The 13,874-nt window shown below is 50.8% G+C and overlaps 1 protein-coding gene across 1 annotated transcript; it reads right to left on the bottom strand.

Annotated features, from left to right (window-relative positions):
- Nucleotides 1-8,471: 8,471 nt before the first annotated feature.
- Nucleotides 8,472-13,506, bottom strand: ETH_00020010 (ATP-dependent RNA helicase, putative; the record flags this gene model as incomplete). The annotated part of the gene is made up of 11 exons (XM_013375861.1): nucleotides 8,472-9,003; nucleotides 9,150-9,255; nucleotides 9,504-9,555; nucleotides 9,722-10,035; nucleotides 10,564-10,996; nucleotides 11,167-11,215; nucleotides 11,386-11,742; nucleotides 12,013-12,290; nucleotides 12,625-12,796; nucleotides 12,947-13,059; nucleotides 13,207-13,506. The coding sequence occupies 11 exons, from the start codon at nucleotides 13,504-13,506 to the stop codon at nucleotides 8,472-8,474; spliced, it is 2,706 nt and encodes a 901-aa protein (XP_013231315.1).
- Between the last annotated feature and the right edge of the window lie 368 nt (nucleotides 13,507-13,874).

Genomic DNA, 13,874 nt, shown 5'->3' with positions numbered 1-13,874 from the left:
TTTTGTGTGGTGTTAATTTGTTCAGCCCGAAACCACTTCCAGGGAAGCTCCCTCAGCTCCTGTAACACCGCGCTACTGCGGAAGGCGTGAGCGGTTCCTGGCTTCCCAGAGAGCTAAACAGTATCTAAAAGCCCCCCATGCCAGGTGTTGCCCCTGAAACGCAAAATATATAGTTATTTTTTTGACATACAGAGACAGTGAGGGGAGTTAGTGGAAAGGGCTACGCTGTTGGTCCAGTGACGGGACCGCAGACGATCGATCAGAGAGCGTCCCCAAGCAGATAACAGCCAGTTTGCGCTATTGCGTGAGTGCTGATGAACGCAAACGCGTGCCTGCTTGCCACTTCTGTACAAATTTTGTCTTTGGGAATAGGGTTGTGAGCGTTCGATAACGTATGTCGTTTGAATACCAAGATACACTGTGGGATCGGCCGGCTCCTCTCTTTAACCGCAGAGAGCCCACATGGAACGGGCTATGAAGCTGTGGTTTCTCACCGAAAACCCAAAAGAATTCTAGCTCTGAATCTGGGCCTGAAAACAAACTATTCTATAGCTCCTGCCTTCCTGTGAGCCCGTCGGTAAGAAGTTGACAGTCTGCTGCTGGTGTAGGATGTGGCCAGTACCACCCACAGCCACTACCGTGGGATCCCACAATGTGCAATAACTATTTTCCTCATAGTATGAAGATACTTTGTTTTGCCTTTAAACGAAAGATTGCGCAATTTTACACAAAGGCCAAGGGGCAGGATATTAACTTACTACAGCAGTGCGCAGCACTTCAATGCTGCATAGGAACGACCTCCGGAGGTTGTGATATCTAGTGTTATAGATATTAAGCGCAATCAGAACTGTTCCAGTCTAAACAGTGTGACTCTTCTCGACGACTAGGCTGAGGGTGCTCCAGAGCTAGGCCACGGTTTGGGGCTGGCTGTCCTACAGGTGCGGCCAGCGGTAGCACGCACACCAAGAGACACAAAAGGGCTTCGTGGAGGAGCAAGAAAGAAACAGTAATGTGAACAGTGCTTTTTAGAGCTTAATTGTGTAGCTTGACGCTTAGTGTGCGCAGCTATGTAGCCGATCTGGATTCCCGTATAGGAAGAACGCTGGGCACAGGTCACTAGAGCGATAATCAGTCCAACGGGACTTAGCTATTAAGCAGCCGGCTGTGCAAGGGCAATGAGTTACGTGAGGAGCTGAGAGTATGAAGCTATCAAGTAGGAATGGAGTGATGATTTGTGTCGAGTGCTCTGCTCTAGGCTCCTTGAAGGGTAATGCACTGAGCATGGAAGCATGGACTGGAAGCGGCTTAGCAACTTTGAGTGTACTGTGCTTTTCCAAAACATTTCATGGATTAATATAACGCTATAGAGCCATATTGGAGTAAATGCGTCCCGATGGAGCATAGCATGGCCCATAGGGCAGTGCCGAACACTACACGTGGAACAGAAATGGCTTTGGGACGCCACAAAACCTGGGCAATGTTTATGCGCTAAAACTGCAAAAGGCCAGAACGTTACGGGTAGCTAGAAGCTGACAGCGCTGTAGCGAAGTTCAGGATTGGCTGCTAGCAGCCTCGCTGTAGCTAACGAGGATTGTGCAGGCTGTGAGGTCCGCCACTGAGAGCAAACGCTCACTTCTACTATTCTTCCCTTTCGTTCTCCTTCGCTAAATTTTTGGCTCTTTCAACTAACATTTCATAACCCTAATAAGTCGGGCCGATCCAGCGTTCGGTGCGCTGCAAGGGGGAGCTGTAGAAGGCAAAACTACAAAGCAGTCCCAGGAATGGTCCCTTGAGTCGAATGATTCCAAAGATGTAGATTGGCATACTAAATACAAGTAAAACACACAGGGGCATCCTTGGGCGATAACGCCCACTGAGCTGTGCAGCTTCGCCCCAGGTTTTAGGCTCCCAAGACGCAGTCAAGCTGCATTTTGCCGCACGCCCACGCGGTGTGGGGAGGACACTGGGGGAAGAGCGATGCATTCCTCGAAATAAGATTTGGATGCTGAACTTTGCTTTTTGGGAATAGTGTTCGATATGAACATACGCAGCCAGAGCGGCAGACACGTGGGGACAAACCTGGGCATAAAACTCTACATTCTGGGGTCTGTTCTGGGAAACAAAATCTGTGCACCCCAGTAGCACAGAGCACATGCAAATGTAACGTTTATGCGCCACTGGAACTGTAGCATCTAGCGTGTTGGGGTGCACTAGCTGTGCACCTGCAGAATGGATGCTTGATAGGTGTACACAATCGGACAGCTTCCTTAATGTCCAGCGCTCACGACCACAGTCGAACAGGGCAGTGCAGACTCCTGACAGCAGAAAATAGGGCTCACCAGAACCCTACTGAGACCCTGCAATCAGGGGGGTTGGGGAAGCAACATCCACCATCTCTTCACAAGTGGACCACACGACCAGCCAGGCAGGTTGCCAGGTAGAAGCGGAAGGTAGAGCAGCTGCGGGGTTTTCTTCTTTATTGGAACGCGAAGTGATGGATTTTACTGGCATCACTGCCGCTGCCGGACAAAGCGGGCGGCACCATGAGAAGCCTTCATAATGCAGGAAAGACGCAGTGTACGAAGGTTGGCCTGGGCCGGTGCTACTGGGGAAGCTAGCTATGAAAGCATTTAGATAGTGATACACTTATGGAGTGTGCCTACTTTAAGAGCACAAGGGCGCATACGGAGGGCAGGGTTTGGTGCAAAAAGTGATATTCCCCTACATATTTGCATTACTAGCTGCGCGGCCCTTATTAAGCAGATTGCAGCTAACAGGTGGCAAGAAAACAGCAGAAAATACTTGGATGAATCTGTGAAGATCGCTGTAAGAGGGAAGGGGATGCCTGCAGCAGAGCGGGTGGAGTACCACCTGGCTAGCCTACCACTTGAGCAGTGTAGGGATTTAAACAATAGGCCACCGTCAAATTCAAGGAATGGGCAGAAGGAATCACTAAGTTAGCAGCAATGCAAGACCTACTGGAAGGCGCAAAAAATGTGGAGGAGGGCACGCAAACAATAGGAGCTCTGCTGCATTGATGGAGAACCCACGCGGGTCAACCGAATCCAGGTCAAACGAGTGTGACAGAATATGCCGCCATCCGGCCGGCAACACAAATGGCATGACATATTATGAACACAAGTGCAAGGGGCATTTATCGAAATACTATCCTTTAGGGGGCAGGCTCGTAGGTCAGGCGAAAGCTGGAAGGCGTGCGGAAGTGAGTGCCACCAGGATAGGTACTTTTCGCCTCCATCCTTCCCAAAGAAGCATAAACTGATAGGTTTCACGACAGGGAGCAAGAAGCAGCAGCATTAAAGCAACAAAGTTCACGAATTGCACGAGACGAACCTTCTAGCCGCCGTCGAGAAGGTGGAGGACTGCTCTGTGCAGTCGGCCTAGAGCTGAACGCCACAGAAGTCTTTCCAAGCTGGAAACAACGGCTCCTGAAGCAACAGCAACGGGGTGCCATATGCCTACACGCTACAGCGCTATGCCAGGCATATATTAAAAGAGCGGAGCGTAGCTCACTCATGTTGGAGCTAAAGACCTCGACTACTGTCAGCAAGCAGTTAGAGGGAAAGGACAAGGTAGACGAACAGCATGAGTGAACCACTAGTGATGGACTGGAAGCCACACCACTGTGGTGACACAATGACTGAATACGAACGGGTGCGTTGGGAACTTTCGACCGCCCAATCGCAGTTGAGTACGTCACCTACACAAGGCCTGCCGTTTGACTATCGCCGATGGAGAGCAGCTACGTAGTGTCTGCATGGTGGGGGGGCTTGCTGTGTGGTATGGGGTAAACGTCTAGCGGGGTGTGTCTTCATGGAATCCATACATTATCACCTTGTAATCGAACTAGAGCTTCTAACGAACCAAAAGAGAGCGTGTTACTACGGACCTACGTGAATGGCCAATGGTGCGATCTACCAATCACAAAAGATAGAGGCAAAGGAATATAGGACAAACAGCCCAAGAAGGAGTAGGCGTGGGCTCAAGCTGAGCAAACAATAGCATGCTGGCCCACAAGATGCTTCAAATAACTCCATCAGACGGGGCTATTCTCCTTTGTCCCAACCCCAAAATCTACAAGGCCTTCCCCAGAACAAATACATAGGGGGACCACCTTGCGACGATTAAGCTAACATGATGCACCTACCTAGGGAACTACAAGGAAAAACGATCATACTATGGCTTTACTGATGCACCTACCTAGGGAACTACAGGGAACAACGATCATACTATAGCTTTACCGCGCATAGAAAAGCTATCTACCACTCATGTATGTGACGAGCGTCATGGACCACTACTGTATGTGTTTGCAAAGTAGCGCAGTTGGACCCGTACCGCGCAGTCCCACATTCTTGTTTCTGGCCTACCCACGATTCGAGGCTAACGAAAAGTATTCTCCTTTGGAAACCTCCACCCTCGACTACACAGAGTTCGAAGAGCGGGAACGGTCAAACAAGAGCATACGCTGCCCACGCAGGTACTTGAGGTGCTCAAAATGCTTACCTCAAGTGGTACTTCTGTAGTGTCCATATGACCATCGCAAACTACTGTGCCAGGCATGCACACAACTACACTCTGAGCAGAACTTCAAACAGCGAAACTTCGACTTTACGACCCTACAGGTTCTCAGTAGCACGACGCTCTTCGACTTACATACCTGCGCATCACGCTATGATGTAGGGGCGGTTCTCGAACAAGATTGCAAGCCAGTTGGCTTCCTAATTCAGGTCATGAACTGGCTTAGCAGAGGTATTCGACATACGGCGAAGTGGTTCTCGCCTTCGTCACTGGATAAGTATTCTCATTTATTGCATGCTGCTAGGGCTACGGCGTACACCGATCATCATGCCCTCACAAACTTGCAGCAGTGTAGTGTGTCGAAGCGTCTATGTCGCGGGACTGCTCGTTGGTTAGATTTTCCAGTGGAATTCAAGAACGTCATAACCACATCCGCAAGGCGTACACAGGCATAACCAGGCGGCAGATGCGGTAATCCACCCCGTCTACGCCTCGTGACCCTTCGGAGGCTACAATAAGTTCCCACGGCGCGATAGCTTCTCTGCCTAGAACGCTGAGAGGAGCCAGACAAGCTGTAAAGCGGTTGCACATATACGCCTGCCTCTAACCTGACAGCCCCTTAGCTTGTCACTGCCTTCAGTTACTACGAAAGGGGTACATAGGCCAAAGCGCCTAGCTTTCTGTCTGTTCCACACATTCACTCTCCGGAAGCAACAACATCTTGGGCACCTACACTACAACTGCTTGCGACGCCCACATTCCTACTAACTACAGCGACTGAGGTTGCCCTTTCTTTACATGCATGAGTCTCGGCGGACAAAAGGTGCCTGATTTTCGCGGTGCCTTTCATCGCTGCAGCTCAACAAGCTGGTGAAGCAACCAGGGTTGAGTTCCGCAACCGCCGTCTTACTTTCCGTTTTGAGTTGCCTAACCTGTGAATATATATTCACAGCATTCGGCGAATCTGCATGCCTTGCCGTGAATTCCTTACTCGCATGCTGTACAATTACCACGAACATGTCACAGCCGGCCCTCCCGGACAAAACAACGCATTCCTGTCCCACAGAAAACATTATTATCGCGTGTCTATATTGCAGCATGCGTGGTGTTCTGCGTTCAGTGTTGCGCGTATTGATCATTCGCCCAGAAGCCTGGAGTAGTCCTTCAGCTGCTGGGAATTCCCTCTCTTATCTGGAGCCAAGCCAACCTAGACGTAATACCTGATCCGCCTCACTGTCTCCGCTAATAATTCCATTTTTGTGCTTGTTGACAGTCTAAGCTCAACTTATTCCTATGAAGAAGACGTTGACAGCAGCTCACAATATTGAACTCCCTGCTGACCGCCTCACTCGCCACCATGGGTTGCCTAAAGTGATGATTTCCAAGAGAGGCATGCTGTCAGTCAAACATCTGGTATCAGTTATGCAACCGGTTCATTGTCTAGTTCTCCTCTTCTCCGTGTATCGCCGCAAAACGACGGACAAACCTCCCGAGTTTACCGGAACCTAGAGCATCCTTCGCTTTGACATTCATTCTAGGGATCGGGAGTCGAATTACATCCACGCCGCTCTAGATTTCTTGCATCATATGACAAGCCAATTTTCAAGCGAACGCTGAAGTCATGATATGCCAGAAACCTCTTACTGCGACCGACCTTGATATTGTCAGCTCTGAGGCACGCACCCGAACACCGCCAATGATCGAATTGTCCCAGAAACTCTTTCACGGGGCACAGGGCCACGCTGTACGAGCGAATTAGCAACAAAAGACATACTCCAAACAGTGAGCCGTCAAGTATGCCATTAGGGACATGGTATGGCTCAGCAGCAAACATTTATCGGCAGCCAGCAGGTGCTACTAGAGAATGCATCGGCACCGTGGCATACTGTTTAGAGATGCCGCCAAAACATTGATGGACTAAAATTTCATTGTTTTACATGTTGTGCCACAGCGCTTCTCAGTGTTCATCTGGCCACCAAAGAAGCCACAGTTGGCTGGATTGCAGTGCTGGAGGCAGCGTGGTATGGCGCTTTTCAAATGTTACATGTAAGAAGGCGCCCTAAAGGAAATTGTGGCCCGTTGCGAGATCATACTGTTGCTATTCCACGCTGAAACCACTGGAGGTTTCCGAGACACTGTACCACCTTCAGTTCGTTTGCCGCTCTCAGGGCGATTAGCTCCCCCCAATGCGTGTGATTTTGTGTGAGAGCCAATGTGATGCGTGTATAGCGGCTCCTATCAAATGCAACAAAACCCTTCGACACCACCTTTCAAGGCTACCCAAACTCAGAACGGCCCCAGAGCCGTAAAACTTTCAGTCGCATCCCTTTTAGCAATTTCGGACACATTTCACTCTTTTTCCAAGGTCCTTTTCATCTTACGCTAACAGTATTACCCTGCACGCAAGGGAACAAATATCGCATATTTTGCAATAACTGCAGAGATTTTCATCAAAGCACCGTAACCTCTGAAACATAGTGTTTCTGAAAACTTGCCACGGTTTTCTTCCCGTAAGAATAACGTCGGCTCAACAGAGGCTCTACAAAAGTGCATTTATTGGAATAGGAATACCCTTAATTGCGCCGCTGCAATGGCTCCATCGTACCATGCGCGCCTCTCCCTGCGTGTGCTAGGCAAAGCATACTATTCAACAAGCCGAAGAACAAACAAATGACGGTCCTTGAAACGCCAAGACCCACTGCGCGAGGCGCATGGCCCTTGACTTTGTTAAATAGAGTCTAATGAGACGGCTGTGGGCCGTATGCACAGAAATCTTGAAGCAACTCAGAGCAGAAGCCATTGATTCGACCCAACACTACTCCACGTTGTGGCAGGGTGCACTAGTCCAAGCAGACCAAAATGAGTGAGCCGCGGATATCTCCCTGAGTAGAGCACCTCTGACCCGGGGAGATGGTGTCACGCATTGGACTCTTTTCAAGCTAATCTCACGAACGCTACTCCGTAAAGATCTGTTCTATCTTCACGAGCGTACACGAGCGTAAACGCACAGTGTCAGCATCTACGTTTTCACTTTTGCTTATGAACTTCTATGATGCCCAACTCGGCTCCATCCCAATTCTTACGTACGTCCGAATGGATGAGGCGGAATCATTTCTTGGCCTCATCTTGAATATTGCTAACTGAATTTAGTTCTAAATACTTCTGACTCCGTCGAAGCACAAATCATGCACTACATTTTGCTGACTCATCTGCACGCCGCTTCAATTATAATGTGTGCGGGCCAAAGCTAGCGTTTGCCCTTCAAAGCTGTACAGCTGTACACTAGTCCCGCCCAATTCTTCTACTCAACACAAAGCTGATCACTTGGGCAGGTCCCAGAAGCATTCATGGGCAACGAGCGAATCGGCTGGAGCTCTTTCTGCCACGGGCCCAACAAAGGCTCGCGTCAATCTTCCCGCCCTCCAGCAAAATCGAACTGTCTGGAGAAGTCGCCCTATAAAATGTGTTGCAACAAAACAAGCTGAAACCCAATGAGGTGCAATCTACATACTCGCACTGGTTAGGCAGTGAAACGCGGCAGCAGCACCACGCACCGATTCATCTTCCGTCTGTGGACACCCTAGACACGGACAGTAAAGTCACAATAGCGAGCTGAGCAACCCTCATGGAGCTTCGACAACACCAAGCTGAAGTTTGGGCGCCGGTAAGGGCAGCAGAGCACTACTTGACTAGGTCAACAAATAGTGCCAAGCCACCCGCACCAGATGCGGCATCTCCTTGTCCCCAGCAGAAAAGCTGCCTATGGTAACTTGACAAGCTGCTGCAATAACGAATAAGATACGTAAAAGAACGATGAACTGCCAAGGTTTGCCTCCACAGTTTTTAAGGCGACTCCCTCACTGGGAAGCGCAATAAGAATCCCTATTTTCACAAAATGGCTAAACAAAGGCGTTGGCACGACAAGTAGCATTGCATCAGCTTGCACTGCTCCACTGTACTTCATCCCGCTGCGTCTCCCTTTGGCCAACAGGAGTCTGCGCGGGCCTCTCTGTAAATGCACGCCGGCGGGGAGAGGCACTCCGATCCCGTCGGCTCCGATTGCGTTTCTGTTGCTCTTGCTGTCTCAGGTCACGCCGAGCCTCCAGAGTTGATAGCCATTGCTGACGCCTCTGTTCACGTTTGGCAAAGTTCAGGGTTGCCCTCCTCCCCTCTGTACTACCAGGAGCCGACCCTCCACCATCACTCGCGCCACTGTTACAGCCGCTACCCTGTTCCCTACTATCCCAACGCCCTCTCTTGCTGGTTGACGCGCTGGTAGGCAGACAAACACTCCCGCTAGTGGCTGGGTCATCTTCCACCGCCTGTGCCGTATCTCCTGTCCCAGCCCGAGCAGCCGCCGCTGCCGCCGCTGCCGCCGCAGCAGCTGCTGCCGCTGCCTCTGCTATTGATGGTGCATTAGATGCCAATGATTTGTCAATTGGTTCTACCTGGCACCCCGTATCAAATCTGCGACCAAAAAGGAACAAGAGAAGCAAAAGTGGGAACTCATACCATCCAGTGCTAACTGCCATCACTCCGTGGAACCCCAAGAAAAAGCCACAAAGAACAGTAGCAAAGTGCACAGAACTAGCCAGATACTTCAATGAGCATACCCAAGACCTCCGAATGACGTATTCTGCTGCTGCCTTAGCTCTCGGCCCACTTTGCCCCCTTGCCAGACCACCCGAAGACCAGACAAGCGTGCCTCTCTAAAAGGTGCTGCAGAAACAGAAAGTTTTATGCCAAGCTTGAATTCTGCTGAGTTTCGCCGTACGTTTCTTCACAGCACCACGCACAGAGAGGCACCGTGGAAATCGACACAGCGAACAATAACGCAACACTCTGCTTTGAAGTTGGGTCAATCCAGAAGGCCTTTACGCATTAGAAAAAGCGCTACCATGCCGCTAAGAAATACGTTAAAAGACGTTGAGGACTTGGAGATTATCGCTTCCGGTGACCACACTTACGGAATTGCATGGCAAACTCCACTAAAGACCGTGGGACACTTTGACCGCAAGTCTGAGAAAGCCATAGAAGGATGAATGAAACAAAGTACTCAGTGGAAAGAGCGTAGACCTCCGACCTGGTTGCCGTGTTCAGCCGCAAAACTTCCACAACCAAATACATCTGGTGGGATCGACAAGGACAGCAAAACTATAACAAGAAGGGCAGCTGCCACACAGACCTCCATCTTCTCCACAACAAAGGCGGCTTGGCGTTTTTCTTGTTTTGTGAATAATGAGCATGCGAGACCCGACCGACCAGCTCTTCCCGCACGGCCAATGCGGTGTACATACACCTCCGGATCATTTGGCGCATCGTAGCACACCACAAGTGAAAGAGCTGGCGGAAAATCGAGTCCCCTCGCAGCAACATCTGTAGCAACTAGAACCAATGGGGTCCTGGCAGGGCCTGAATCTCCTAGGAAGTGATGCTGCATGCGACGCATGACGGCGAGACGCTCCCCTTGCTGCATTCCGCCGTGCAGGATCGCCACATCTAAGTAACAAAAAAGGCAACAACAGTATCGAGAAAGGCTCCAAGCATAGTAGAATAAATTGATGCACATTAAGTAGATCATGTACAGTGGCAGACTACTCACACTCGTTGTACGCCAACATGCACGATATATCAAATCTTGTCTTATGTGTAAATTGAAAAAAACTCTACAGATGTCAAACAAGCGAAAATGTGCCAAATAAACACATCAGTGCACAACCACACTGCGCCGAGCATTCATGCGAGTTCTGGTGAGCCAGAGCAGCTTGCCCGCTGGAGAGGGGCATTCATGAAAAATTTGCGAACAATGCAGCGAATGCATCGCCATTAGGAGACTGACAGGGGAAGAAAACGCCCTAAAAGCTACTACGCAGAACGAAAACGCCCATAATTACAAGCAGACGCTTCAGACGAGTGCACTTGACGTGCTGCCACACAAGGCATAGCAGAATGCCCTCCCTGCAGGCCACGGTACACTGAGAACGAGAAATGAAAGACGTCTGGATTGCTGCGACCCGAGAGACGTACACTTGAAAGTTTGATTAGTATTCCTTTGCAAGTCTTGCGAGCTTTCGCCGCGTAGGAGACGTGCAGCGGCCGCTCGAGATGCAGCGTCCCCAGAACCCCCCGAAGCTCCTGCAACTGCTGCAGCTCCTGCTGCTGCTCCTGCTGCTGTGGTGCCCGACCCACATCGCCCCTCAGTCACTATTTGCTGCTCAATTGCACCCTCAAGAAGGAATGCTAGATCCTCGACTCTCTGCTGCGAGTTGCAGAAGACGATGCCACCTGCCTTCGCCGCCGCTGCAACTGTTGTCGGTGGTGGCCGTAAGCTGTATTGTTGCTGCTGCTTTTCAGGTTGTTGAGACAGTGTGAGCAGCCCGAGCAGGTTTTTGGACAGCCAGTCAAATTTGGCTTGTTCCCCGTCCAAAATCTGTACTCTCTGTTGGACAGTGTGCGCCGCCTGTGAAATGGAAGGTGAACACCGTCACAAAGCATTGGGAACAAAGCAAGACCTGGCTCTAGTTCGTCTGACTGCGTATCCCTCAAAGCTTCTACTCAAGTCTACAGTCAAAATCTTGTGCGTACACACAGGCTGTGTTTTACAGCGCATTGCCGTGGCTACCAGCTCACCTGCCCTCCTTCGCCGACGGTTATTCGGATTGGATTGCGAAGAAACTTACTGCAAACGAAAAAGTGGCACGGACTAAAGTTCACGGCCCTTGTGAACAGGCGGCCGTGGGGCCACCATGTTATTCTGCGACGGCGAGAGCCGCACCGTGTTGAAGTCGTCAGCTGTCGAAGCACGCGCATAGGATGTATCGCGCTGCTGCTACTGCCCGGAACACTTACTTCGCAAGGGCCTCGCATTTGCGTGGCATGGTGGCGCTGAACATGCACGTGACCCTGTCTGGCCGCAACGACAAGAGGACTTCTTTTAGTTGGTTCTCAAAGCCCATTTGCACCATCTTATCTGCTTCATCCACTACCGCCATAACGACTTTCTCAAAAATGCCAGCGAGGCCTTTCAGGCTACATAAGTCTATCATACGTCCAGGATTGCAAACTACAACGTCGGGACCACGACGCAAGGCGCGGAACTGCTCGGTCTTATCAAACCCGCCAGCGACCAACAGACGACTCACAGCCACATCGGCCCCTCCTCGCGTGAAGCTATGGATCTCTCCATCCACCTGCACGGCCAGCTCCCTGGGACGTAAACAAACAAATAAAAACATAAGGTGGCAAATCTAATCTTGTTACTGGCACAGCAAAAGCGGCCACCGAAGAGCTCTCCGGTGCTCTTTCAGGTGGAGAAACAGCGCGTAATCACCAATGAAACCACTAGATATGCTATCATCGCTTTGTAGGAAGAACACTCAACGCTGCACTGCTACTAACATACTGGATTCCAAAACACAAAAAGCCTTCCAAACGTGAAGGGCTCAAGGCACAAAACGTACATAATTAACAACGCACCTGGTGGGGCATACGATAATTACTGAAGGCCCACTTCTTTGTTCCTTTGCTGATGATGGAGGCGCATGGTCGTTGGTTGCGTGGCGAGTAAGCCACTGGTCCTTGTCCTTAAGGCTGACGACGCGAGTCAACGTGGGAATGAGGTATGCGGCCGTCTTCCCGCTCCCCGTCTGAGCTACAGCCAGACAGTCACGTCCTTTCAAAAGTACTGGAATAGCCGCAGCCTGAACCGCTGTGGGCAGTCGGTAGTCACGTCGCTGCAGAGCAGACCACAGGCCCTAAAAGCAGAACGCGGAGCAAAAGCAAAACGCGGTGGAATGAAGCGTGAACTCGTTCAAAATATTCTGAAGTTCGAAACACTGACAGCAGCAAACAATACTCGACGCAACTATATTTTAAGCAAAACACGCAACAGTTCTGATGTTCACAAGCGAAGCTGGCCCTGCAGCAGTGAACTGAATGCGCAACCAAGCCAGAACAAAAGCCACAACTTTCCATGCAGCTGAATCGGAGCATGCACAGCCACAGCAATCGCATTCAAAAGGCTCCTCAATACGAGCTTCCCTCGCTTTGCCGCTGCCAGTGCTACTGCATATTTTGCGTGTTTCTGACCTTTGGGAGGGAGCCCTTAAGGTGAAGGAATGAAGCAATTGGACGAGGCGCTTGTTTGCCTGTAGTATGCAGCTGCAAGGAATCGCGGACCTCTGCAACAGCCTCTAGAGTGAGAGCTGTCACATCAGCGTGCTCTTGGTATATGTCCACCGTGTACTTGGGATAAGCGATCCTGCACACGGCCAAAGAGTCCCCACCAGCTGAACTGAAGCAAGTAATCTGAAGAAATACATTTATGTACATGGGCAGTACTTCAGTGGCAGAAGCATGACCATCTAAATGATACATATAGGCTGAGGCACTGTGAGACAGTGGCGCATACTCATCGTGGTTTACTACAGGGAGAGACCGTCCCCTCGGTTCATCCTCATCATCAGTCGCCGCGCTGCTGCTTTGTGTCTGCGCTTTTCTCTTCCCTCTAGAGGCTTCTTTTAGCTGCACCAGAACAAAAAATGCAGACCTGCAGGAAAGACAAAGTGCTCAACCCCCCGAGCTCCACCGACTCAGTCCTCCCTTCGCTCAAGCACGTGCGAACTCATGCCTTTGTCTTAGCACTCATCTACCAGCCCTCCCACGACACACTGAGATGGCTCTCTGGGCGTTGAGGTGTTCTACTGATTCAGCAGCGATGTCATCGTCATCAAAGAAACGCTCCTTGTCCGTCCTCTCCGCCTCGCCGGCTGCTTCTCGACGTTGTCTTTCTTCTATCTCAGCATTTTCGCGAAGCAGCGTTTCGTTCACACCATTCATGAATGCATCGAGCGGATCCACTTCGTCATCCTCCTGGGAATGCTGTAGCTGGTTCCCTGGAGGCGGGAGTTGGGTCGATTCGGCCGGAGCCGACCCCTTCTTTTCGGACTCGCGCTCAAAGAAGGCCTCCATATTTATGTAGAGACGTATGCGCGCGTTCAAGTTCCTTGCTGGTTGCTGTACTTTCCGCTCGTGCAGCGCTTGCTCGGTCTTGCCGTCGTCGCTGCTGTTGCCTCGGCCGCTGCTGCAACGCCATATGCTGTCGCAAGTGATGCTACTGCAGCGAGCAGCCAGTATTTTATACAAGCTAGTGACTTGGGTAGAGCCTTTGTCCCTGAGCCGATGCCTAGCCTCCGCCCTGTGGGGCTGGCGTTCACCCTTGAAAAGCCACTGCTGCCGCTGGTGATCCAGGGCCTACAAATCTGGAGGTCCCAGAGACCGACCGCCTCCAGTAATATAAAAAGCACACCAAGCAAAAAGCAAGGAGACGAGCTAGTCCC

Source organism: Eimeria tenella, genomic scaffold (assembly GCF_000499545.2).
Source record: "Eimeria tenella Houghton genomic scaffold, Eth_scaff3, whole genome shotgun sequence".
Lineage (NCBI taxonomy): Eukaryota > Apicomplexa > Conoidasida > Eucoccidiorida > Eimeriidae > Eimeria > Eimeria tenella.
The sequence above is the reverse complement of the archived record's forward strand: the minus strand, read 5'-3'. Positions and strand labels throughout refer to the sequence as shown.